The sequence below is a fragment of the Salvelinus namaycush genome, chromosome 1, assembly GCF_016432855.1.
Source record: "Salvelinus namaycush isolate Seneca chromosome 1, SaNama_1.0, whole genome shotgun sequence".
In the NCBI taxonomy this organism is placed as follows: domain Eukaryota; kingdom Metazoa; phylum Chordata; class Actinopteri; order Salmoniformes; family Salmonidae; genus Salvelinus; species Salvelinus namaycush.
In genome coordinates, this window is record NC_052307.1 from 289,722 (window position 1) to 316,577 (window position 26,856).

The 26,856-nt window shown below is 47.3% G+C and overlaps 1 protein-coding gene across 1 annotated transcript; it reads right to left on the reverse strand.

The window, feature by feature from the left end:
- Positions 1 to 25,665, reverse strand: LOC120050032 (terminal uridylyltransferase 7-like). Its single transcript, XM_038996634.1, is given in 12 exon segments — positions 1 to 1,359; positions 3,609 to 3,675; positions 3,765 to 3,831; positions 4,389 to 4,573; positions 4,657 to 4,772; positions 5,981 to 6,072; positions 6,456 to 6,503; positions 8,849 to 9,020; positions 12,355 to 12,432; positions 20,453 to 20,525; positions 21,635 to 21,693; positions 25,456 to 25,665. Coding segments are annotated over 11 exon segments (1,149 nt in total). The 3' UTR covers positions 1 to 1,359; positions 3,609 to 3,626.
- Between the last annotated feature and the right edge of the window lie 1,191 nt (positions 25,666 to 26,856).

Here is a 26,856-nt window from a genome sequence, read left to right on the forward strand (position 1 = left end):
TTTTTTTGTAAAGAAAGTTTATTTGATGTGCGTTTCTCAGAATAGTAGCAACGGACATTAGCCCGGGGCAGAGCTTCACATTACAGCCATCAGTCCCACCAAGCCAAGGCACTGGCCATGAAACGCATCATACAAACAAAAGCATATTTCCCCGTTTTCCCCTCAACCCCAAATCCCTCACCGATGTACGCAGAACCCCAAATCAACCCTCAGCCCGATCCCATATCCAGTGTTCGAGAGTGTAGATCGATAAGGATAATACATTTGGTACGCATAAGCAATATGGTGGTAACTACCTCCACCTTGCCCTCTAATGGACAAAGTGGAATTTAATGTTTTGCCATATAACTACACCTGTCCAATCCTCTCAGATCTACACACAAGGGAGCTAGTGGTCCATTTAGGTACAGGTAACCCAGGTAACCCCAGGTAACCCAGATACAGAGCCACATATTCCGTATATGACTCTGCCCAGGTCACTGCAATGACAGCACTACAAAACACTGTTAAGAGGGGGCAGGAAGGATCTAGCTAGCTACCATCGTTGGATGTTCTGGCATTTAAGGGCAGTTTAATACAAGCTCTCCATTATTATCAATAGTCCCAATTTGTTTCAGGGACAATTCTAAAATCCAGATTTAACCCTCGGCGCATGCACGCACGAGTGTACAGAGACACACACACAGCCCGGCTTGAACTACTGTCCAAAATGGAGGAGAGGGGTGTTTGGGAGGACGTCAGTGCACAAGACAAATTTAACAAATAATCAGTATTATAAAAACAAAATAAAACCACCCCGGTGTTGGGGGGGTAAAATAACAGGAGAAGCAAAATGTATTTTCAGTTAAAACAATACAACACTTTAAAAAGCTTCTCAAACAGTAGGAGTGGTGGTTAAAACATAATACCCTCTCTCTCTGTTTATCTACAGCCCAAATGGTATCCTATTCCCCTTGTAGTGCACTACTTTAGAGTCCTATGGGTCCTGGTCAAATGTAGTGCACTACTTTAGAGTCCTATGGGTCCTGGTCAAATGTAGTGCACTATATAGGGAATAGGGTGCCATTTGGGAGACATGTTCTGTCTGGGGCTCAGACCCTGCCCATTTCCCATGGGAGTCTAGGTTCCAGGATCTGTGTTCCAAGTTCTAGTTTTCGGGTGTTCTAGGTTCAGGCTGGTGGACTGGAAGTTTTGTCCAGACCTCAGAAGGAGTAGAGTAGAACCCAGAGGTTTGGGGCTAGAGCTGCCTCCCTCTCTCATTCCTTCTCTTCCTCCGTATCTCTTCTCTCTCTCTGGTCTTCAGTCCACTGGGCTCCTCCTGGGATCAGACCGACCCCATGTGCCTGCTGGCTAGACCGCCTGGAAAACATGTGGACGCAAGATAGAATTATGGAGGATAGCAAGGAAGAGATGCACTGACAATCAAGGAAGGCAACACAATGCTGTTATTGTTGTAAGTTAGTGAAACATTGAGTAAATCAAATCAAACGTTATTGTTTGCGTAAACATATTTTGCCGATGTTACCGCAGGTGCAGCAAAATGCTTATGTTTCTCTCTCCAACAGTGCAGTAATACCTAACAATACACACAGTCCCAAAAATTAAAATTAAAGAAATGAAATACCAGAACGAGCAATGTCAGAGTCCGAAACATAAAAATAATAAGAAATAAATACTGAACTAAAATATAAAATGCAACATGTAAAGTGTTGTTCCTGTTTTTCATGAGCTGAAATAAAAGATCTCAGAAATATTCAATTCGCACAAAAAGCTTATTTCTCTCAAATGTTGTGCTTAAATGTGTTTACATCCCTGTTAGTGAGCAGTTCTCCTTTGCCAAGATAATCCATCTACCGGACAGGTGTGGCACATCAAGAAGTTGATTAAACAGCATGATCATTACACAGGTGCACCTTGTGCTGGGGACAATAAAAGGCCACGCAAAAAAAATTGGCAGTTCTGTCACACAACACAATGCCACAGATGTCTCAAGTTTTGAGGTAGCATGCAATTGGCATGCTGACTGCAGGAATGTCCACCAGAGCTGTTGACGGAAAATGTAATGTTAATTTCTCTACCATAAGCCGCCTCCAACATAGTTTTAGAGAACTTGGCAGTACGTCCAACTGGCCTCACAATGGCAGACCACGTGTAACCACGCCAGCCCAGGACCTCCACATCCGGCTTCTTCACCTGCGGGATCAGCCACCTGGACAGCTGATGAAACTCAAGAGTATTTCCGTCTGTAATAAAGCCTTTTTGTTGGGAAAAACTAATTCTGATTGGCTGGGTCTGGCTCCCCAGTGGGTGGGCCTAGGCCCACCTATGGCTGCGCCCCTGCTCAGTCAAACACGTCAGAATCCTTTAGGTAAAAAAATTAAATAAAACACTGACCTGCTTGTGGACAAAAAAAAAAAACACCGCCTTTGCTGTCTCTGCCTGGCCGGTTCCCCTCTCTCCACTGGGATTCTCTAACCCTGTTACAGGGGCTGAGTCACTGGCTTACTGGTGCTCTTCCATGCCGTCCCTAGGAGGGGTGCGTCACCTGAGCGGGTTGAGTCATTGACGTGATCTTCCTGTCTGGGTTGGCGCCCCCCCTTGGGTTGTGCCGTGGTACTTCTCCAGTCTTATCCGGTGTGAATTTAAGTATGCTCTCTCTAATTCTCTCTCTTGGAGGACCTGAGCCCTCGGACCATGCCTCAGGACTACTTGGCATGATGACGCCTTGCTGTCCCCAGTCCACCTGGCCGTGCTGCTGCTCCGGTTTCAACTGTTCTGCCTGCGGCTATGGAACCCTGACCTGTTCACCGGACGTGCTACCTGTCCCAGACCTGCTGTTTTCAACTCTCTAGAGACAGCAGGAGCGGTAGAGATACTCTTAATGATCGGCTATGAAAAGCCAACTGACATTTACTCCTGAGGTGCTGACTTGCTGCACCCTCGACAACCACTGTGATTATTATTATTTGACAATGCTGGTCATTTATGAACATTTGAACATCTTGGCCATGTTCTGTTATAATCTCCAGCCAGAAGAGGACTGGCCACCCCTCATAGCCTGGTTCCTCTCTAGGTTTCTTCCTAGGTTTTGGCCTTTCTAGGGAGTTTTTCCTAGCCACCATGCTTCTACACCTGCATTGCTTGCTGTTTGGGGTTTTAGGCTGGGTTTCTGTATAGCACTTTGAGATATCAGCTGATGTAAGAAGGGCTTTATAAATACATTTGACCTGCTTGTGGACTCGATATCACACTGACCTGCTTGTGGACTCGATATCACACTGACCTGCTTGTGGACTCGATATCACACTGACCTGCTTGTGGACTCAAAACACACTGACCTGCTTGTGGACTCAAAACACACTGACCTGCTTGTGGACTCAAAACACACTGACCTGCTTGTGGACTCAAAACACACTGACCTGCTTGTGGACTCAAAACACACTGACCTGCTTGTGGACTCAAAACACACTGACCTGCTTGTGGACTCAAAACACACTGACCTGCTTGTGGACTCAAAACACACTGACCTGCTTGTGGACTCAAAACACACTGACCTGCTTGTGGACTCAAAACACACTGACCTGCTTGTGGACTCAAAACACACTGACCTGCTTGTGGACTCGATATCACATTTTGTTGTTGCTTCCTTTTCTTCTCCTCCTGTTGAGAGGGGCCCTGGACAAATAAACACAAGTGTGTCAGAACGTGTGTGTGTGTGTGTGTGTGTGTGCGCGCGTCAATGTTTGTGTGAATATTGATCGTACCCGTCTCTCTCTCTAAAATTCCTCATGTGGCTCATAGAGGGAGAGGAGGAGTTCTCTGCTTTGGCACCTGCACAAAACAGAGATAGAAACATCAACACCACTTCCTGCAACAGCCAGACAGAGACAGACAAACAGCCAGCCAGAGACAGCCAGCCAGAGACAGACAGCCAGCCAGAGACAGCCAGCCAGCCAGAGACAGACAGCCAGCCAGAGACAGCCAGCCAGAGACAGCCAGCCAGAGACAGCCAGCCAGCCAGCCAGAGACAGACAAACAGCCAGAGACAGCCAAACAGCCAGAGACAGCCAGCCAGCCAGAGACAGACAAACAGCCAGCCAGAGACAGACAAACAGCCAGCCAACCAAAGACAAGCAGCCAGCCAGCCAGAGACAGCCAGCCAAAGACAGACAAACAGCCAGCCAGCCACAGACAGCCAGCCAGAGACAGCCAGCCAGAGCCAGCCAGCCAGCCAGAGACAGACAAACAGCCAGCCAAAGACAGCCAGCCAAAAACAGACAAACAGCCAGAGACAGCCAGCCATCAATCCAGAGACAAACAGCCAGCCAGAGCGACAAACAACCAGCCAGCCAGAGAGACAAAGTCAGACAGAGAGACTCAGTACTGACCTGCCGGTCCTCTGTACTGGGGGCAGTCCTTCTTGATGTGGGCGTTGCTCCCACACAGGAAGCAGCATCGTTTCTCTTCCTGTCGCCTCCAGCGGTCGCCCTGACGACGCTCCCTGCCCCCCTCAGACTCCGCCCAGTCCCTCCTTCCCTCCGCTCGGTCCTCCTGCTCACGACGCTGCCTAGACCTGGAGAGAGGAGGAGATTACACACACACACACACACACAAAGTCTAAAATGCACACACCACACGGCTAGTTGCACTCCTTACTTCCTGCGCAAGGGACAGTCTTTCATGAAGTGTCCGATCTTGCCACATATCCTGCAGCAGCGGTCGTTAGGAGCCAGCTGTCCCTCTGTCAGCACCTCGGGGTCAAAGAAGAACTCCTGAGAAGATCAACAACATATTGCTGTCATAAACCTCAGGGTCAAAGAAGTTGGTTACTGGCCCAACAGCTAGGCTACCTGAATTCTAACCATCTGAATAGCGTACTCAGGAGGGTAGGTAGTGGATACTAACCATCTGACTAGCGTACTCAGAAGGGTAGGTAGTGGATACTAACCATCTGACTAGCGTACTCAGGAGGGTAGGTAGTGAATACTAACCATCTGACTAGCGTACTCAGGAGGGTAGGTAGTGGATACTAACCATCTGACTAGCGTACTCAGGAGGGTAGGTAGTGAATACTAACCATCTGACTAGCGTACTCAGGAGGGTAGGTAGTGGATACTAACCATCTGACTAGCGTACTCAGGAGGGTAGGTAGTGGATACTAACCATCTGACTAGCGTACTCAGGAGGGTAGGTAGTGAATACTAACCATCTGACTAGCGTACTCAGGAGGGTAGGTAGTGGATACTAACCATCTGACTAGCGTACTCAGGAGGGTAGGTAGTGAATACTAACCATCTGACTAGCGTACTCAGGAGGGTAGGTAGTGGATACTAACCATCTGACTAGCGTACTCAGGAGGGTAGGTAGTGGATACTAACCATCTGACTAGCGTACTCAGGAGGGTAGGTAGTGAATACTAACCATCTGACTAGCATACTCAGGAGGGTAGGTAGTGAATACTAACCATCTGACTAGCGTACTCAGGAGGGTAGGTAGTGGATACTAACCATCTGACTAGCGTACTCAGGAGGGTAGGTAGTGAATACTAACCATCTGACTAGTGTACTCAGGAGGGTAGGTAGTGGATACTAACCATCTGACTAGCGTACTCAGGAGGGTAGGTAGTGGATACTAACCATCTGACTAGTGTACTCAGGAGGGTAGGTAGTGGATACTAACCATCTGACTAGTGTACTCAGGAGGGTAGGTAGTGGATACTAACCATCTGACTAGTGTACTCAGGAGGGTAGGTAGTGGATACTAACCATCTGACTAGTGTACTCAGGAGGGTAGTTAGTGAATACTAACCATCTGACTAGTGTACTCAGGAGGGTAGGTAGTGGATACTAACCATCTGACTAGTGTACTCAGGAGGGTAGTTAGTGAATACTAACCATCTGACTAGTGTACTCAGGAGGGTAGGTAGTGGATACTAACCATCTGACTAGTGTACTCAGGAGGGTAGTTAGTGAATACTAACCATCTGACTAGTGTACTCAGGAGGGTAGGCCTTGACTGGCGTTCCAAACACTCTTCGACCATTAATGAACGCCTTCATGATGAAGTTGGTCACTATGAAGGAGAGAGCGAGACCGAGAGAGAGGGAGAGAGACAGAGGGATTGCTGTGAGGTCAGTGCCAATAGTCAGACAGACAGACACCTACTTTTCCTGGACAGAGAGACAAACAGACGGAGAGAGAGAGATAGACAACACCTACTTTTCCTGGACAGATAGACAGACAGACGGAGACAGAGAGACAGACACCTACTGTTCCTGGACAGGCATACAGACAGACAACTACTTTTCCTGGACAGATAGACAGACAGAGAGAGACAGACAGACACCTACTTCTCCTGGACAGGCATACAGACAGACAACTACTTTTCCTGGACAGATAGACAGACAGACAGTGAGGGAGAGAGACGGAGACAGAGAGATAGACAGAGAGACCTACTTCTCCTGGACAGGCCAGCTCCCAGGTTATGGTTCAGGTCAAAAGGATCTGGAGAGAACAACAACATTAGATGACATCTCACTGGTTCTCAATCCTCCCTGGCCTTGGACTGCTGCAGGGTGAGGCAGGCTTTTATCAGAACCCAGCAATGATAAACAATCAAACTAGTAGATAAGCTGAGTCAGGTGAGCGAGCTCCACTCAACCCCCCCACGTTTACTGACTCCATAGCTCCACTCACCCCCCTCACGTTTACTGACTCCATAGCTCCACTCAACCCCCCCCACATTTACTGACTCCATAGCTCCACTCACCCCCCTCACGTTTACTGACTCCATAGCTCCTCAACCCCCCCCACGTTTACTGACTCCATAGCTCCACTCAACCCCCCCCACGTTTACTGACTCCATAGCTCCACTCAACCCCCCCACGTTTACTGACTCCATAGCTCCACTCAACCCCCCCACGTTTACTGACTCCATAGCTCCACTCAACCCCCCCACGTTTACTGACTCCATAGCTCCACTCAACCCCCCCCAAGTTTACCGACCCTCAGCTCCACTCAACCCCCCCCACGTTTACTGACTCCATAGCTCCACTCAACCCCCCCACGTTTACTGACTCCATAGCTCCACTCAACCCCCCCACGTTTACTGACTCCATAGCTCCACTCAACCCCCCCCACGTTTACTGACTCCATAGCTCCACTCAACCCCCCCACGTTTACTGACTCCATAGCTCCACTCAACCCCCCCACGTTTACTGACTCCATAGCTCCACTCAACCCCCCCCACGTTTACTGACTCCATAGCTCCACTCAACCCCCCCACGTTTACTGACTCCATAGCTCCACTCAACCCCCACACGTTTACCGACCCTCGACCCATAGCTCCACTCAACCACCCCCACGTTTACCGACCCTGGACCCCATAGCTCCCCTCCACATTTACCGACCCTGGACCCCATAGCTCCACTCAACCCCCTCCACGTTTACGGACCCTGGACCCCATAGCTCCACTCAACCCCCTCCACGTTTACCGACCCTGGACCCCATAGCTCCACTCAACCCCCACACGTTTACCGACCCTCGACCCATAGCTCCACTCAACCACCCCCACGTTTACCGACCCTGGACCCCATAGCTCCCCTCCACATTTACCGACCCTGGACCCCATAGCTCCACTCAACCCCCTCCACGTTTACGGACCCTGGACCCCATAGCTCCACTCAACCCCCTCCACGTTTACCGACCCTGGACCCCATAGCTCCACTCAACCCCCTCCACGTTTACCGACCCTCGACCCATAGCTCCACTCAACCCCCCCACGTTTACTGACTCCATAGCTCCACTCACCCCCCTCACGTTTACTGACTCCATAGCTCCTCAACCCCCCCCCCCACGTTTACTGACTCCATAGCTCCACTCACCCCCCTCACGTTTACTGACTCCATAGCTCCACTCAACCCCCCCCACGTTTACTGACTCCATAGCTCCACTCACCCCCCTCACGTTTACTGACTCCATAGCTCCTCAACCCCCCCCACGTTTACTGACTCCATAGCTCCACTCAACCCCCCCCACGTTTACTGACTCCATAGCTCCACTCAACCCCCCCACGTTTACTGACTCCATAGCTCCACTCAACCCCCCCACGTTTACTGACTCCATAGCTCCACTCAACCCCCCCACGTTTACTGACTCCATAGCTCCACTCAACCCCCCCCACGTTTACCGACCCTCAGCTCCACTCAACCCCCCCCACGTTTACTGACTCCATAGCTCCACTCAACCCCCCCACGTTTACTGACTCCATAGCTCCACTCAACCCCCCCACGTTTACTGACTCCATAGCTCCACTCAACCCCCCCCACGTTTACTGACTCCATAGCTCCACTCAACCCCCCCACGTTTACTGACTCCATAGCTCCACTCAACCCCCCCACGTTTACTGACTCCATAGCTCCACTCAACCCCCCCCACGTTTACTGACTCCATAGCTCCACTCAACCCCCCCACGTTTACTGACTCCATAGCTCCACTCAACCCCCACACGTTTACCGACCCTCGACCCATAGCTCCACTCAACCACCCCCACGTTTACCGACCCTGGACCCCATAGCTCCCCTCCACATTTACCGACCCTGGACCCCATAGCTCCACTCAACCCCCTCCACGTTTACGGACCCTGGACCCCATAGCTCCACTCAACCCCCTCCACGTTTACCGACCCTGGACCCCATAGCTCCACTCAACCCCCTCCACGTTTACCGACCCTCGACCCATAGCTCCACTCAACCACCTCCACATTTACCGACCCTGGACCCCATATCTTACTGTCTAGAAAACTGTGCTAGGAGTTGAAAAGGAATAAATGAAGTCAGTCTAGTACTGACCCTCGATGACGATGTACTTAGAGGTCCACTGCTTGTTGAAGGTGGTGAGAGCTGCGCTCTGTCTGATGGAGATGACATGTTCTCTGAAGTCAAAGGTCTCGGTGTAGAACTGCAGCAGGCCCAGCCACAGAGCACCTACACACTCCACGTTCCTCTGCTGCCAGCGCTCAGGCTAGAGATAGAGAGCGAGAAAGAGAGCGAGACAGAAAGATTTGATCTTAAATATACCTTTATTTGCCCAAATAGTTACAGCGCATTCTGAAAGTTTTCAGACCCTTTAACCTTTTTCCACATTTTGTTACAGCATTATTCTAAAATGTATTAAATTGTTAGTTTTTTGCTCCTCAACCTACACACAATAAAAAAACAGGTTTAGACATTTTTACAAATTTATAAAATTTAAAAAGAAATATCATATTCACATAAGTATTCAGACCCTTTAATCAGTACTTTGTTGAAGCGCCATTGGCAGTGATTAAAGCCTCGAGTCTTCTTGTGTATGACGCTACAAGCTTGGCACAACCTGTATTTGTGGAGTTTCTCCCATTCTTTTCTGCAGAGCCTCTCAAGCTCTGTCAGGTTGGATGGGGAGCGTCACTGCACAGCTATTTTTAGGTCTCTCCAGAAATGATCGATCGGTTTCAAGTCTGGGCTCTGGCTGGGCCACTCAAAGACATTCAGAGACTTGTCCCGAAGCCCCTCCTGCGTTGTCTTGGCTGTGTTTTTAGGGTCGTCGTCCTTTTGGAAATTGAACCTTCGCCCCAGTTTGAGGTCCTGAGCGTTCTGGAGCAGGTTTATGAAGAATCTCTCTGTACTTTGCTCCGTTCATCTTTCCCTTGATCCTGACTAGTCTCCCAGTCCCTGCCGCTGCAAAACATCCCCACAGCATGATGCTGCCACCACCATGCTTCACTGTAGGAATGGTGCAATCTTTCCTCCAGGCGTGACATTCTTGGTTTCATCAGACCAGAGAATCTTGTTTCTCATGGTCAGAGTCCTGTGTTCTTGGGGACCTTCAATGTTGCAGAAATTTGTTGGTACACTTCCCCAGATCTGTGCCTCGACACAATCCTATCTCGGAACTCTACGGACAATTCCTTCAACCTCATGGCTTGGTTTTTGCTCTGACATGCACTGTCAACTGTGGGACCTTATATAGACAGGTGTGTGCCTTTCCAAATCATGTCCAATCAATTGAATTTACCACAGGTGGACTCCAATAAAATTGTAGAAACATCAAGGATGATCAATGGAAACAGGATGCACCTAATCTACATTTCTTTTGTCTCATAGCAAAGGGTCTGAATACTTGTCATTATGGGGTGTTGTGATGTCATTATGGGGTGTTGTGATGTCATTATGGGGTGTTGTGATGTCATTATGGGGTGTTGTGTGTAGATTGATGAGCATTTTTATTTATTTAATACATTTTAGAATAAGGTTGTAAAGTAACAAAATGTGGAAAAAGGGAAGGGGTCTGAATACTTCCTGAATGCACATCATTAAAACAACCTATTTAATTTTAACAGACTACAAAGTTAGAAACCAAGCCCCACTGCCCATAGAACCCCCCCGCGACCATATATAGTGCCTTCAGAAAGTATTCACACCGATGACTTTTTACACCTTTTGTTGAGTTACAAAGTGGGATTAAAATTGACTTGTAATTTTTTGTCAACAATCTACACAAAATACTCTAATGTCAAAGTGGAAGACAAATGTATTTTTTTATTGATGTTAAATAAAATACTAACATATTTTGAATAGATAAGTATTCAACCCCAAGTCAATACATGTTAGTCACCTTTGGCATCGATTACAGCTGTGAGTCTTTCTGGGTAAATCTTTAAGAGCTTTCCACACCTGGATTGTTAAACATTTGCCCATTATTCTTCTTAAGCTCTGTCAAATTGTTTGTTGATTTTCAAGACGATTTAAGTCAAAACTAACATTCAATGTCGTCTTGGTAAGTAACTCCAATGTAGAATTGGCCATGCGTTTTAAGTAATGTCCTGCTACAAGGTGGATTTGTCTCCCAATGTCTGGTGGAAAGCAGACCAGGTTTTCCTCTAGATTTCTTTCCACAGGGCCGTGGGGTGAGACAGGGATGCAGCTTGAGCCCCACCCTCTTCCACATATATATCAACGAATTGGCGAGGGCACTAGAACAGTCTGCAGCACCCGGCCTCACCTTACTAGAATCTGAAGTCAAAAGTCTACTGTTTGCTGATGATCTGGTGCTTCTGTCACCAACCAAGGAGGGCCTACAGCAGCACCTAGATCTTCTGCACAGATTCTGTCTGACGTCGACCCTGACAGTAATTGTCAGTAAGACCAAAATAATGGTTTTCCAAAAAAAAGGTCCAGTAGCCAGGACCACAAATACAAATTCCATCTAGACACCGTTGCCCTAGAGCACACAAAAAACACTATACATAACTCGGCCTAAACATCAGCGCCACAGGTAACTTCCACAAAGCTGTGAACGATCTGAGAGACAAGGCAAGAAGGGCCTTCTATGCCATCAAAAGGAACTAAATTTGGACATACCAATTAGGATCTGGCTAAAAATACTTGAATCAGTCATAGAACCCATTGCCCTTTATGGTTGAGGTCTGGGGTCCGCTCACCAACCAAGAATTCACAAAATGGGACAGCAAAAAAGACTGCATGCAGGATTCTGCAACAATATCCTCTGTATACAACGTAAAACACTGAATAATGCACGCAGAGCAGAATTAGGCCGATACCCTCTAATTATCAAAATCCAGAAAAGAGACGTTAAATTCTACAACCACCTAAAAGGAAGCGTTTCCCAAACCTTCCATAACAAAGCCCTCACCTACAGAGAGATGAACCTGGAGAAGAGTCCCCTAAGCAAGCTGGTCCTGGGGCTCTGTTCACAAACACAAACAGACCCCACAGAGCCCCAGGACAGCAACACAATTAGACCCAACCAAATCATGAGAAAACAAAAAGATCATTACTTGACACATTGGAAAGAATTAACAAAAAAACAGAGCAAACTAGAATGCTATTTGGCCCTAAACAGAGAGTACACAGTGGCAGAATACCTGACCACTGTGACTGACCCAAACTTAAGGAAAGCTTTGACTATGTACAGACTCAGTGAGCATAGCCTTGCTATTGAGAAAGGCCGCAGTAGGCAGACCTGGCTCTCAAGATAGGACAGGCTATGTGCACACTGCCCACAAAATGAGGTGGAAACTGAGCTGCACTTCCTAACTTCCTGCCCAATGTATGACCATATTAGAGACACATATTTCCCTCAGATTACACAGATCCACAAAGAATTAGAAAACAAACCCAATTTTGATAAACTCCCATATCTACTGGGTGAAATACCACAGTGTGACATCACAGCAGAAAGATTTGTGACCTGTTGCCACAAGAAAAGGGCAACCAGTGAAGAACAAACACCATTGTAAATACAACCCGTATTTATGTTTATTTAATTCCGGTGACACACCAGCTGAGTGACTCACTAGGTTTTCCAGATCATCGCAGAAGTAGACGTTCCATCCATCCACTAGTACCTCCGGCTTCTCCTCCCCGTCATAAATCTACAAAACACACGTTAAGTTACATCAAACACACAACGCTAACAGCAGCGTTTACAACAACCTCATATTTTCAAAACCTCTAAAATAAAGCCCATTCACACAATGTAAAACAGCAGAGCTTCCAGACTGTTTAGTCCTATTAGCCTATCAGATAGTGCATAATAACATGTAGGCAAATGGACCTCTATTCAGAACATTCTGGAGCCCTTTGACAGTCAAAAATTGCAACAACAACAATGGATGACAATCACTGGTTTAGGTTGCAGATCAAATCTACTTCCTGCTTGGATATATATGATTACACAGTGCCTTCGGAAAGTATTCAGACCCCTTGACGTTTTCCACATTTTGTTAGGTTACAGCCTTATTCTAAAATGTACTACATTTCCCCCCCCCCTCAACCTTCACAAGCAAAAACAGGTTTTAAGAAATGTTGACTAATTTATTAAAAATATAAAAAATTGTGAAATATTACATTTACATACAGTTTAAGTTTACATACACTTAGGTTGGAGTCATTAAAACTAGTTTTTCAACCACTACAAATTTCTTGTTAACAAACTACAGTTTTGGCAAGTCGGTTAGGACATATACTTGATGCATGACACAAGTAATTTTTCCAACAATTGTTGACAGACAGATTATTTCACTATCACAATTCCAGTGGGTCAGAAGTTTACATACACTAAGTTGACTGTGCCTTTAAACAGCTTGGAAAATTCCAGAAAATGATGTCATGGTTTTAGAAGCTTCTGATAGGCTAATTGACATAATTTGAGTCAATTGGGGGTGGACCTGTGGATGTATTTCAAGGCCTACCTTCAAACTCAGTGCCTCTTTGCTTGACATCATGGGAAAATCAAAATAAATCTGCCAAGACCTCAGAAAAAAAACTGTAGACCTCCACAAGTCTGATTCATCCTTGGGAGCAATTTCCAAACGCCTGAAGGTACCACGTTCATCTGTACAAACAATAGTACGCAAGTATAAACACCATGGGACCACGCAGCCGTCATACCGCTCAGGAAGGAGACGCGTTCTGTCTCCTAGAGATGAACGTACTTTGGTGCGAAAAGTGCAAATCAATCCCAGAACAACAGCAAAGGACCTTGTGAAGATGCTGGAGGAAACAGGTACAAAAGTATCTATATCCACAGTAAAACGAGTCCTATATAAACATAACCTGAAAGGCCGCTCAGCAAGGAAGAAGCCACTGCTCCAAAACCGCCATCAAAAAGCCAGACGACGGTTTGCAACTGCACATGGGGACAAAGATTGTACTTTTTGGAGAAATATCCTCTGGTCTGATGAAACAAGAATAGAACTGTTTGGCCATAATGACCATCGTTATGTTTGGAGGAAAAAGGGGGAAGCTTGCAAGCCGAAGAACACCTGCCCAACATTGAAGCACGAGGGTGGCAGCATCATGTTGTGGGGGTGCTTTGCTGCAGGAGGGACTGGTACACTTCACAAAATAGATCACATTATGAGGAAGGGAATATTATGTGGATATATTGAAGCAACATCTCAAGACAACACTCAGGAAGTTAAAGCCTGGTCGCAGATGGGTCTTCCAAATGGACAATGACCCCAAGCATACTTCCAAAGTTGTGGCAAAATGGCTTAAAGACAACAAAGTCAAGATATTGGAGTGGCCATCACAAAGCCCTGACCTCAATCCTATAGAAAATTTGTGGGCAGAACTGAAAAAGTGTGTGTGAACAAGGAGGCCTACAAACCTGACTCAGTTACACCAGCTCTGTCAGGGGGAATGGGCCAGAATTCACCCAACTTATTGTGGGAAGCTTGTGGAAGGCTACCCGAAACGTTTGACCCAAGTTAAACAATTTAAAGGCAATGCTACCAAATACTAATTGAGTGTATGTAAACTTCTGACCCACTGGGAATGTGATGGAAGAAATAAAAGCTGAAATAAATCATTCGCTCTACTATTATTCTGACATTTTCAATTCTTAAAATAAAGTGGTGATCCTAACTGACCTAAGACAGGGAATTTTTACTAGGATTAAATGTCTGAGGTCCTGAGCACTCTGGAGCAGGTTTTCATCAAGGATCTCTCTGACCTTTGCTCCGTTCATCTTTCCCTTGAACCTGATTAGTCTCCAAATCCCTGCGGCTGAAAAACATCCCCACAGCATGATGCTAACACCACCATGCTTCACTTTAGGGATGATGCCAGGTTTCCTCAAGATAGGATGCTTGACATTTAGGCCAAATAGTAATATTGGTTTTATCAGACCAGAGAATCTTGTTTCTCATGGTCAGAGTTCTTTAGGTGCTTTTTGACAAACTCCAAGCGATCTGTCATGTGCCTTTAACTGAGGGGCTTCTGTCTGGTCACTCTACCATAAAGGCCTGATGGGTGGAGGGCTGCAGAGATGGTTGTCCTTCTGGAAGGTTCTCCTATTTCCTCAGAGGAGCTCTGTCAGAGTGACCATCGGGTTCTTGGTCACCTCCCTGACCAAGACCCTTCTCCCCTGATTGCTCAGTTTGGCCGAGCGGCCAGGTCTAGGAGGAGTCTTGGTCGTTACAAACTTCTTCCATTTAAGAATGATGGAGGCCAATGTGTTCTTGGGGACCTTCAATGCTGCAGACATTTTTTGGTACACTTCCCCAGATCTGTACCTCGACAATCCTGTCTCGGAGATCTACGGACAATTCCTTCGACCTCATGGCTTGGTTTTTTGCTCTGACATGCACTGTCAACTGTGGGACCTTATATAGACAGGTGTGTGCCTTCCCAAATCATGTCCAATCAATTTGATTTACCACAGGTGGACTCCAATAAAGTTTTAGAAACATCTCCAGGATGATCAATGGAAACATGATGCACCTGAGCTAAATGTCGAGTCTCATAGCAAAGGGTCTGAATACTTGTGTAAATAAAATGTCTGTTTTGAATGTTTTATAAAATAGATTTTTTGAAATGTTTTCTGTTTTTGCTTTGTCATTATGGGGTGTTGTGATGTCATTATGGGGTATTGTGTGTAGATTGCGGAGTATTTTTTTAATCCACGTTAGATTAAGGCTGTAACGTAACAAAATGTGGAAAAAGTAAAGGGGTCTGAACGCTTTCCGAAGGCACTGTATGTTCTATATATATATATTATATATATATATATATATATATATATATATATATATATATATATTTATGTTTTATCAAACCATCTCAGTAGTCTTTTTTCTCAATTAAAGATGAGATATCTGCATTGTGCTCCGCCATTTCCTAGTTGGTAAAATTATAATAGTTTGCTTAATTTCAGTTTATGGCAAAACAAGCAAGTATTGTGTAGAGAATCATTGTACCATCTGAAATCGCTGTGAAATATATTTTCCATAACCAAAAATATTGTATACTGAACAAAAATTGAAACGCAACATGTAAAGTCTTGGTCCTATGTTTTAGGAGCCGAAATAAAACACCCCAGAAATTTTCGCACAAAAAGCTTATTTTTCTCAAATGTTGTGCACACATTTGTTTTACATCCCTGTTAGTGAGCATTTCTCATTTGCCAAGACAGTCCATCCACCTGACAGGTGTGCGCACCTTGTGCTGGGTACAATAAAAGGTCTCCCTAAAATGTGCAATTGTGTCACACAATGCCACAGACGTTTTGAGGGAGCGTGCAATTGGCCTGCCACCAGAGCTGTTGGCAGATAATTGCTCTTAAAACTGCTCTTAAATACAAGTAAAACTAAATGCATGCTCTTCAACCGACCATTATCTCTATCTCTACTTTGCACATTCTTCCACTGCAAATCTACCATTCCAGTGTTTTACTTGCTATATTGTATTTACTTCGCCACCATGGCCTTTTTTTGCCTTTACCTCCCTTATCTCACCTCATTTGCTCACATTGTATATAGACTTATTTTTCTACTGTATTATTGACTGTATGTTTGTTTTACTCCATGTGTAACTCTGTGTTGTTGTATGTGTCAAATTGCTTTGCTTTATCTTGGCCAGGTCGCAATTGTAAATGAGAACTTGTTCTCAACTAGCCTACCTGGTTAATTAAAGGTGAAATAAAAACAAAAAATAATTGAATGTTCATTTGTCTACAATAAGCCGCCTCCAACGTCATTTTAGAGAATTTGGCAGCACGTCCAACCAGCCTCACAACCACGTGTAACCAAGCCAGCCCAGGACCTCTACATACGGCTTCTTCAACTGCGGGATCATCTGAGACCAGGCTGATGAAAATTAAGAGCATTTCTGTCTGTAATGATGCCCTTTTGTGGGGAGAAACTAATTCTGATTGGCTCCCCAGTGGGTGGGCCGATGCCCTCCCATGTCCACTCATGGCTGCATCCCTTCACAGTCGTGAAATCCATAGATTAGGATCTAATGAATTTATTTAAAATTGACCGATTTCCTTATATGAACTGTACCCTCAGTAAAATCTTTGAAAATGTTACATGTTCCGTTTATGTTTTTGTTCAGTATATTTTCAGCTGTAGTACAGGTGGGTTCTCTGTGTCTTACCTCCTGTAGTACAGGTATAACAGGTGGGTTCCTCTGTGTCTTACCTCCTGTAGTACAGGTATAACAGGTGGGTTCCTCTGTGTCTTACCTCCTGTAGTACAGGTATAACAGGTGGGTTCCTCTGTCTTACCTCCTGTAGTACAGGTATAACAGGTGGGTTCCTCTGTGTCTTACCTCCTGTAGTACAGGTATAACAGGTGGGTTCTCTGTGTCTTACCTCCTGTAGTACAGGTATAACAGGTGGGTTCCTCTGTCTTACCTCCTGTAGTACAGGTATAACAGGTGGGTTCCTCTGTGTCTTACCTCCTGTAGTACAGGTATAACAGGTGGGTTCCTCTGTCTTACCTCCTGTAGTACAGGTATAACAGGTGGGTTCCTCTGTGTCTTACCTCCTGTAGTACAGGTATAACAGGTGTGTTCCTCTGTGTCTTACCTCCTGTAGTACAGGTATAACAGGTGGGTTCCTCTGTGTCTTACCTCCTGTAGTACAGGTATACCAGGTGGGTTCCTCTGTGTCCTACCTCCTGTAGTACAGGTATAACAGGTGGGTTCCTCTGTGTCTTACCTCCTGTAGTACAGGTATAACAGGTGGGTTCCTCTGTCTTACCTCCTGTAGTACAGGTATAACAGGTGGGTTCCTCTGTGTCTTACCTCCTGTAGTACAGGTATAACAGGTGGGTTCCTCTGTGTCTTACCTCCTGTAGTACAGGTATAACAGGTGGGTTCCTCTGTGTCTTACCTCCTGTAGTACAGGTATAACAGGTGGGTTCCTCTGTGTCCTACCTCCTGTAGTACAGGTATAACAGGTGGGTTCCTCTGTGTCTTACCTCCTGTAGTACAGGTATAACAGGTGGGTTCCTCTGTCTTACCTCCTGTAGTACAGGTATAACAGGTGGGTTCCTCTGTGTCTTACCTCCTGTAGTACAGGTATAACAGGTGGGTTCCTCTGTGTCTTACCTCCTGTAGTACAGGTATAACAGGTGGGTTCCTCTGTGTCTTACCTCCTGTAGTACAGGTATAACAGGTGGGTTCCTCTGTGTCCTACCTCCTGTAGTACAGGTATAACAGGTGGGTTCCTCTGTGTCTTACCTCCTGTAGTACAGGTATAACAGGTGGGTTCCTCTGTCTTACCTCCTGTAGTACAGGTATAACAGGTGGGTTCCTCTGTGTCTTACCTCCTGTAGTACAGGTATAACAGGTGGGTTCCTCTCTGTCTTACCTCCTGTAGTACAGGTATAACAGGCGGGTTCCTCTGTGTCTTACCTCCTGTAGTACAGGTATAACAGGTGGGTTCCTCTGTGTCCTACCTCCTGTAGTACAGGTATAACAGGTGGGTTCCTCTGTGTCTTACCTCCTGTAGTACAGGTATAACAGGTGGGTTCCTCTGTCTTACCTCCTGTAGTACAGGTATAACAGGTGGGTTCCTCTGTGTCTTACCTCCTGTAGTACAGGTATAACAGGTGGGTTCCTCTGTGTCTTACCTCCTGTAGTACAGGTATAACAGGTGGGTTCCTCTGTGTCTTACCTCCTGTAGTACAGGTATAACAGGTGGGTTCCTCTGTGTCTTACCTCCTGTAGTACAGGTATAACAGGTGGGTTCCTCTGTGTCTTACCTCCTGTAGTACAGGTATAACAGGTGGGTTCCTCTGTGTCTTACCTCCTGTAGTACAGGTATAACAGGTGGGTTCCTCTGTGTCTTACCTCCTGTAGTACAGGTATAACAGGTGGGTTCCTCTGTCTTACCTCCTGTAGTACAGGTATAACAGGTGGGTTCCTCTGTGTCTTACCTCCTGTAGTACAGGTATAACAGGTGGGTTCCTCTGTGTCTTACCTCCTGTAGTACAGGTATAACAGGTGGGTTCCTCTGTGTCTTACCTCCTGTAGTACAGGTATAACAGGTGGGTTCCTCTGTGTCTTACCTCCTGTAGTACAGGTATAACAGGTGGGTTCCTCTGTGTCTTACCTCCTGTAGTACAGGTATAACAGGTGGGTTCCTCTGTGTCTTACCTCCTGTAGTACAGGTATAACAGGTGGGTTCCTCTGTGTCCTACCTCCTGTAGTACAGGTATAACAGGTGGGTTCCTCTGTGTCTTACCTCCTGTAGTACAGGTATAACAGGTGGGTTCCTCTGTCTTACCTCCTGTAGTACAGGTATAACAGGTGGGTTCCTCTGTGTCTTACCTCCTGTAGTACAGGTATAACAGGTGGGTTCCTCTGTCTTACCTCCTGTAGTACAGGTATAACAGGTGGGTTCCTCTGTGTCTTACCTCCTGTAGTACAGGTATAACAGGTGGGTTCCTTTGTGTCTTACCTCCTGTAGTACAGGTATAACAGGTGGGTTCCTCTGTGTCTTACCTCCTGTAGTACAGGTATAACAGGTGGGTTCCTCTGTGTCTTACCTCCTGTAGTACAGGTATAACAGGTGGGTTCCTCTGTCTTACCTCCTGTAGTACAGGTATAACAGGTGGGTTCCTCTGTGTCTTACCTCCTGTAGTACAGGTATAACAGGTGGGTTCCTCTGTGTCTTACCTCCTGTAGTACAGGTATAACAGGTGGGTTCCTCTGTGTCTTACCTCCTGTAGTACAGGTATAACAGGTGGGTTCCTCTGTGTCTTACCTCCTGTAGTACAGGTATAACAGGTGGGTTCCTCTGTGTCTTACCTCCTGTAGTACAGGTATAACAGGTGGGTTCCTCTGTCTTACCTCCTGTAGTACAGGTATAACAGGTGGGTTCCTCTGTCTTACCTCCTGTAGTACAGGTATAACAGGTGGGTTCCTCTGTCTTACCTCCTGTAGTACAGGTATACCAGGTGGGTTCCTCTGTCTTACCTCCTGTAGTACAGGTATAACAGGTGGGTTCCTCTCTGTCTTACCTCCTGTAGTACAGGTATAACAGGTGGGTTCCTCTGTGTCTTACCTCCTGTAGTACAGGTGGGTTCCTCTGTGTCTTACCTCCTGTAGTACAGGTATAACAGGTGGGTTCCTCTGTGTCTTACCTCCTGTAGTACAGGTATAACAGGTGGGTTCCTCTGTGTCTTACCTCCTGTAGTACAGGTATAACAGGTGGGTTCCTCTGTCTTACCTCCTGTAGTACAGGTATAACAGGTGGGTTCCTCTGTGTCTTACCTCCTGTAGTACAGGTATAACAGGTGGGTTCCTCTGTCTTACCTCCTGTAGTACAGGTATACCAGGTGGGTTCCTCTGTCTTACCTCCTGTAGTACAGGTATAACAGGTGGGTTCCTCTGTCTTACCTCCTGTAGTACAGGTATAACAGGTGGGTTCCTCTGTGTCTTACCTCCTGTAGTACAGGTATAACAGGTGGGTTCCTCTGTGTCTTACCTCCTGTAGTACAGGTATAACAGGTGGGTTCCTCTGTCTTACCTCCTGTAGTACAGGTATAACAGGTGGGTTCCTCTGTGTCTTACCTCCTGTAGTACAGGTATAACAGGTGGGTTCCTCTGTCTTACCTCCTGTAGTACAGGTATAACAGGTGGGTTCCTCTGTCTTACCTCCTGTAGTACAGGTATAACAGGTGGGTTCCTCTGTCTTACCTCCTGTAGTACAGGTATAACAGGTGGGTTCCTCTGTGTCTTACCTCCTGTAGTACAGGTATAACAGGTGGGTTCCTCTGTGTCTTACCTCCTGTAGTACAGGTATAACAGGGGTTCCTCTCTGTCTTACTCTGTAGTACAGGTATAACAGGTGGGTTCCTCTGTGTCTTACCTCCTGTAGTACAGGTGGGTTCCTCTGTGTCTTACCTCCTGTAGTACAGGTATAACAGGTGGGTTCCTCTGTGTCTTACCTCCTGTAGTACAGGTATAACAGGTGGGTTCCTCTGTGTCTTACCTCCTGTAGTACAGGTATAAACAGGTGTGTTCCTCTGTGTCTTACCTCCTGTAGTACAGGTATAACAGGTGGTTCCTCTGTCTTTTACCTCGTAGTACAGCGTATAACAGGTGGGTTCCTCTCTGTCTTCCTCCTGTAGTACAGGTATAACAGGTGGTTCCTCTGTGTCTTACCTCCTGTAGTACAGGTATAACAGGTGGGTTCCTCTGTGTCTTACCTCCTGTAGTACAGGTATAACAGTGGGTTCCTCTGTGTCTTACCTCCTGTAGTACAGGTATAACAGGGGGTTCCTCTGTGTCATACCTCCTGTAGTACAGGTTAACAGGTGGGTTCCTCTGTGTCTTACTCCTGTATACAGGTATAAACAGGTGGGTTCCTCTGTTTTACCTCCTGTAGTACAGGTAAAACAGGTGGGTTCCTCTCTGTCTTACCTCCTGTAGTACAGGTATAACAGTGTGTGTTCCTCTGTCTTACCTCCTGTAGTACAGGTGGTTCCTCTGTGTCTTACCTCCTGTAGTACAGGTATAAACAGGTGGGTTCCTCTGTGTCTTACCTCCTGTAGTACAGGTGGGTTCCTCTGTGTCTTACCTCCTGTATACAGGTATAACAGGTGGGTTCCTCTGTGTCTTACTCCTGTAGTACAGGTATGGTTCCTCTGTGTCTTACCTCCTGTAGTACAGGTATAACAGGTGGTTCCTCTGTGTCTTACCTCCTGTAGTACAGGTATAACAGTGGGTTTCCTCTGTGTCTTACCTCCTCAGTACAGGTAAACAGGTGGGTTCCTCTGTGTCTTACTCCTGTAGTACAGGTATACAGGCGGTTCCTCTGTTGCAGGAGAATAGCACCATCAGGTGAAGCCATAGGACGACAGACTGCCTCGAGACGCATCACCGATATCACACAACTATACCAGGGGACACATAGATATTAAACATCCCCTTTAACTAGACAGGACAACATAGATATTAAAACATCCCCTTTAACTATACCAGGGGACACACAGATATTAAACATCCCTTTACTAGACCAGGGACAACATAGATATTAAACATCCCTTTAACTATACAGGGGACCAACATAGATATTAAAACATCCCATTTAACTAGACCAGGGGACAACATAGATATTAAAACATCCCCTTTAACTAGACCAGGGGACAACACAGATATTAAAACATCCCCTTTAACTATACCAGGGGACAACATAGATATTAAAACATCCCCTTTAACTAGACCAGGGCAGACAGACTCTCGTGTTGCTCCATCAGTGTTGTGTAGTGCCTAACGTGCTGCTCCATCAGCGTTGCGTAGTGCCTAACGTGCTGCTCCATCAGTGTTGCGTAGTGCCTAACGTGCTGCTCCATCAGTGTTGCGTAGTGTCTAACGTGCTGCTTCATCAGTGTTGTAGTGTCTAACGTGCTGCTCCATCAGTGTTGCGTAGTGTCTAATGTGCTGCTCCATCAGTGTTGTAGTGCCTAACGTGCTGCTCCATCAGTGTTGCGTAGTGCCTAACGTGCTGCTCCATCAGTGTTGCGTAGTGTCTAACGTGCTGCTCCATCAGTGTTGCGTAGTGCCTAACGTGCTGCTCCATCAGTGTTGCGTAGTGCCTAACGTGCTGCTCCATCAGTGTTGCGTAGTGCCTAACGTGCTGCTCCATCAGTGTTGCGTAGTGTCTAACGTGCTGCTCCATCAGTGTTGTAGTGTCTAACGTGCTGCTCCATCAGTGTTGCGTAGTGTCTAACGTGCTGCTCCATCAGTGTTGTAGTGCCTAACGTGCTGCTCCATCAGTGTTGCGTAGTGCCTAACGTGCTGCTCCATCAGTGTTGCGTAGTGTCTAACGTGCTGCTCCATCAGTGTTGCGTAGTGTCTAACGTGCTGCTCCATCATGTTGCTTAGTCTACGCTGCTCATCAGTGTCGGTAGTCCTATACATTGCTCCATCAGTGTTGCGTAGTGCCTAACGTGCTGCTCCATCAGTTGTTGTAGTGCTAACGTGCGCTCCTCAGTGTCTGCGTAGTGCCTAACGTGCTGCTCCATCAGTGCTGCGTAGTCCTAACGTGCTGCTCCTCAGCGTTGCGTAGTGCTATACGTGCTGCTCCATCAGCGTTGTGTAGCCTAAGCTGCTCCTCAGCGTGGTAGTTCACGTGCTGCTCCATCAGTGTTGTGTAGTTGCCTAACGTGCTGCTCCATCAGTGTTGTGTAGTGCCAAACGTGCTGCTCCATCAGTGTTGGCGTAGTGCCTAACGTGCTGCTCCATCAGTGTGACGTATGGCCTACGGTCTGTCTCCAACTCATGCGTGGTGTAGTGCCTAATTGGCTGCTCCATCAGCGTTGTGTAGTGCCTAATGTGCGGCTCCATCAGTGTTGCGTAGTGCCTAACGTGCTGCTCCATCACGTTGTGTGTATTCTAACGTGCTGCTCCATCAGTGTGTAGTGCCTAACGTGCTGCTCCATCATGTTTGTGTGTTCCTATGTGCTGCTCCATCAGCGTTGCGTAGTGCCTAACGTGCTGCTCCATCAGTGTGTAGTGCCTAACGTGCTGCTCCATCAGTGCTGCGTAGTGCCTAACGTGCTGCTCCATCAGCGTTGCGTAGTGCCTAACGTGCTGCTCCATCAGTGTGTAGTGCCTAACGTGCTGCTCCATCAGTGTTGTGTAGTTCCTAACGTGCTGCTCCATCAGCGTTGTGTAGTGCCTAACGTGCTGCTCCATCAGCGTGTGTGTGCCTAATGTGCTCCATCAGCGTTGGTAGTGCCTAACGTGCTGCTCCCCCCCCCCTAACGGCCCATCAGCGTTGGTGTAGTTCCTAACGTGCTGTGCTCCATCGGTTGTAGTGTCCTAACTGCTGTCCTCAGTGTTGTGTAGTTCCTAATGTGCTTGCTCCATCTGCGTTGCGTAGTGCCTAACATTGCTGCTCCATCAGCGTTGCGTAGTGCCTAACGTGCTGCTCCATCAGTGTTGCTATAGTGCCTAACGTGCTGCCCCATCATCGTTGCGTATGTCCTAACGTGCTGCTCATCTGTTGCGTAGTGCCTAACGTGCTGCTCCATCAGTGTTGCGTAGTGCCTAACGTGCTGCTCCATCAGTGTTGCGTAGTGCCTAACGTGCTGCTCCATCAGCGTTGTGTAGTGCCTAATGTGCTGCTCCATCAGCGTTGTGTAGTGCCTAATGTGCTGCTCCATCAGTGTTGCGTAGTGCCTAACGTGCTGCTCCATCAGCGTTGTGTAGTTCCTAACGTGCTGCTCCATCAGTGTGTAGTGCCTAACGTGCTGCTCCATCAGTGTTGTGTAGTTCCTAATGTGCTGCTCCATCAGCGTTGCGTAGTGCCTAACGTGCTGCTCCATCAGCGTTGCGTAGTGCCTAACGTGCTGCTCCATCGAGTTTGCGTAGTGCCTACTGCTGCCCCTCAGCGTTGCGTAGTGCCTAACGTGCTGCTCCTCAGTGTTGCGTAGTGCCTACGTGCGCTCTCCATCAGTGTTGCGTAGTGCCTAACGTGCTGCTCCATCAGTGTTGCGTAGTGCCTAACGTGCTGCTCCATCAGCGTTGTGTAGTGCCTAATGTGCTGCTCCATCAGTGTTGCGTAGTGCCTAACGTGCTGCTCCATCAGTGTGTAGTGCCTAACGTGCTGCTCCATCAGTGTTGTGTAGTTCCTAACGTGCTGCTCCATCAGTGTGTAGTGCCTAACGTGCTGCTCCATCAGTGTTGTGTAGTTCCTAATGTGCTGCTCCATCAGCGTTGCGTAGTGCCTAACGTGCTGCTCCATCAGTGTGTAGTGCCTAACGTGCTGCTCCATCAGCGCTGCGTAGTTGCCTAACGTGCTGCTCCATCAGCGTTGCGTAGTGCCTAACGTGCTGCTCCATCAGAGTGTAGTTTCCTTCTGCTGCTCCATCAGTGTTGCGTAGTTCCAACTGCCTCCATCATGTGCGTAGTGCCTACGTGCTGCTCCAGCGCGTTGCGTAGTGCCTAACGTTGCTGCTCCATCTGTTGCGTAGTGCCACGTGCTGCCCCATCAGTGTTGCTAGTGCCTAACGTGCTGCTCATCAGTGTTGCGTAGTGCCTAAACGTGCTGCTCCATCAGTTGTAGTGCCTAACGTGCTGCTCATCAGCGTTTTGTGTAGTTCCTAACGTGCTGCTCCATCAGTGTGTAGTGCTAACGTGCTACTCCATCAGTGTTGCGTAGGCCTAAACGTGCTGCCCCATCAGTTGTTGCGTAGTGCCTAACGTGGCTGCTCCATCAGTGTTTGCGTAGTGCTAACGTTGCTGCTCCATCAGTGTGTAGTGCCTAACGTGCTGCTCCATCAGCGTTGTGTAGTTCCTAACGTGCTGCTCCATCAGTGTGTAGTGCCTAACGTGCTGCTCCATCAGTGTGTAGTGCCTAACGTGCTGCTCCATCAGCGTTGCGTAGTGCCTAACGTGCTGCTCCATCAGTGTTGCGTAGTGTCTAACGTGCTGCTCCATCAGTGTTGCGTAGTGCCTAACGTGCTGCTCCATCAGTGTTGCGTAGTGCCTAACGTGCTGCCCCATCAGTGTTGCGTAGTGCCTAACGTGCTGCTCCATCAGTGTTGCGTAGTGCCTAATGTGCTGCTCCATCAGTGTTGCGTAGTACCTAACATGCTGCTCCAACAGCATGTAGTTCCTAACGTGCTGCTCCATCAGCGTGTTGGACTCACCTTAGCCAAGACCTTCATGACGTAGCACAGCGTCTTGACCCGCGGGTCGATGTCGGCGTAGGACGCCAACAGCCGTGTGTTGTGCAAAGCCAGCGTGTTGTAGAGGGATATGTCTCCCTCCAGGCCCGTTCTGACGTGGTAGAACTTGACGATGGGGACCTTAGCTGTCGTGATGGGAAGGATGTTTCTCAGACCTGGGGGACACAGCATTATCACAGGGTGCAGACACCGACCCATATGCAGCATTATCACAGGGTGCAGACACTGACCCATATGCAGCATTATCACAGGGTGCAGACACCGACCCATATGCAGCATTATCACAGGGTGCAGACCCTGACCCATATTCAGCATTATCACAGGGTGCAGACACCGACCCATATTCAGCATTATCACAGGGTGCAAAACCCTGACCCATATTATACATTATCATGTCCAGACCCTGACCCATATTCAGCATTATCACAGGGTCCAGCCACCGACCCATATTCAGCATTATCACAGGGTCCAGACCCTGACCAATATTCTACATTATCACAGGGTGCAGACCCTGACCCATATTCTACATTATCACAGGGTGCAGACCCTGACCCATATTCTACATTATCACAGGGTGCAGACCCTGACCCATATTCTACATTATCACAGGGTGCAGACCCTGACCCATATTCTACATTATCACAGGGTGCAGACCCTGACCCATATTCTACATTATCACAGGGTGCAGACCCTGACCCATATTCTACATTATCGTGTCCAAACACTGACCCACATTCTACATTATCATGTCCAGCCACCGACCCACATTCTACATTATCGTGTCCAGACACTGACCCACATTCTACATTATCACAGGGTCCAGACACCGACCCACATTATCCCAGGGTCCAGACACCGACCCACATTCTACATGATCACAGGGTCCAGCCACCGACCCACATTCTACATGATCACAGGGTCCAGACACCGACCCATATACTACATGATCACAGGGTCCAGACACCGACCCATATACTACATTATCACAGGGTCCAGACACCGACCCATATATACAATTATCACAGGGTCCAGACACCGACCCATATTCTACATTATCACAGGGTCCAGACACCGACCCATATTCTACATGATCACAGGGTCCAGCCACCGACCCACATTCTACATTATCACAGGGTCCAGACACCGACCCATATTCTACATTATCACAGGTTCCAGCCACCGACCCATATTCTACAATATCACAGGGTCCAGCCACCGACCCATATACTACATTATCACAGGGTCCAGCCACCGACCCACATTCTACATTATCACAGGGTCCAGACACCGACCCATATCTACATTTACACAGGGTCCAGAACCGACCCATATTCTACATTATCACGGGTCCAGCGCTGACCT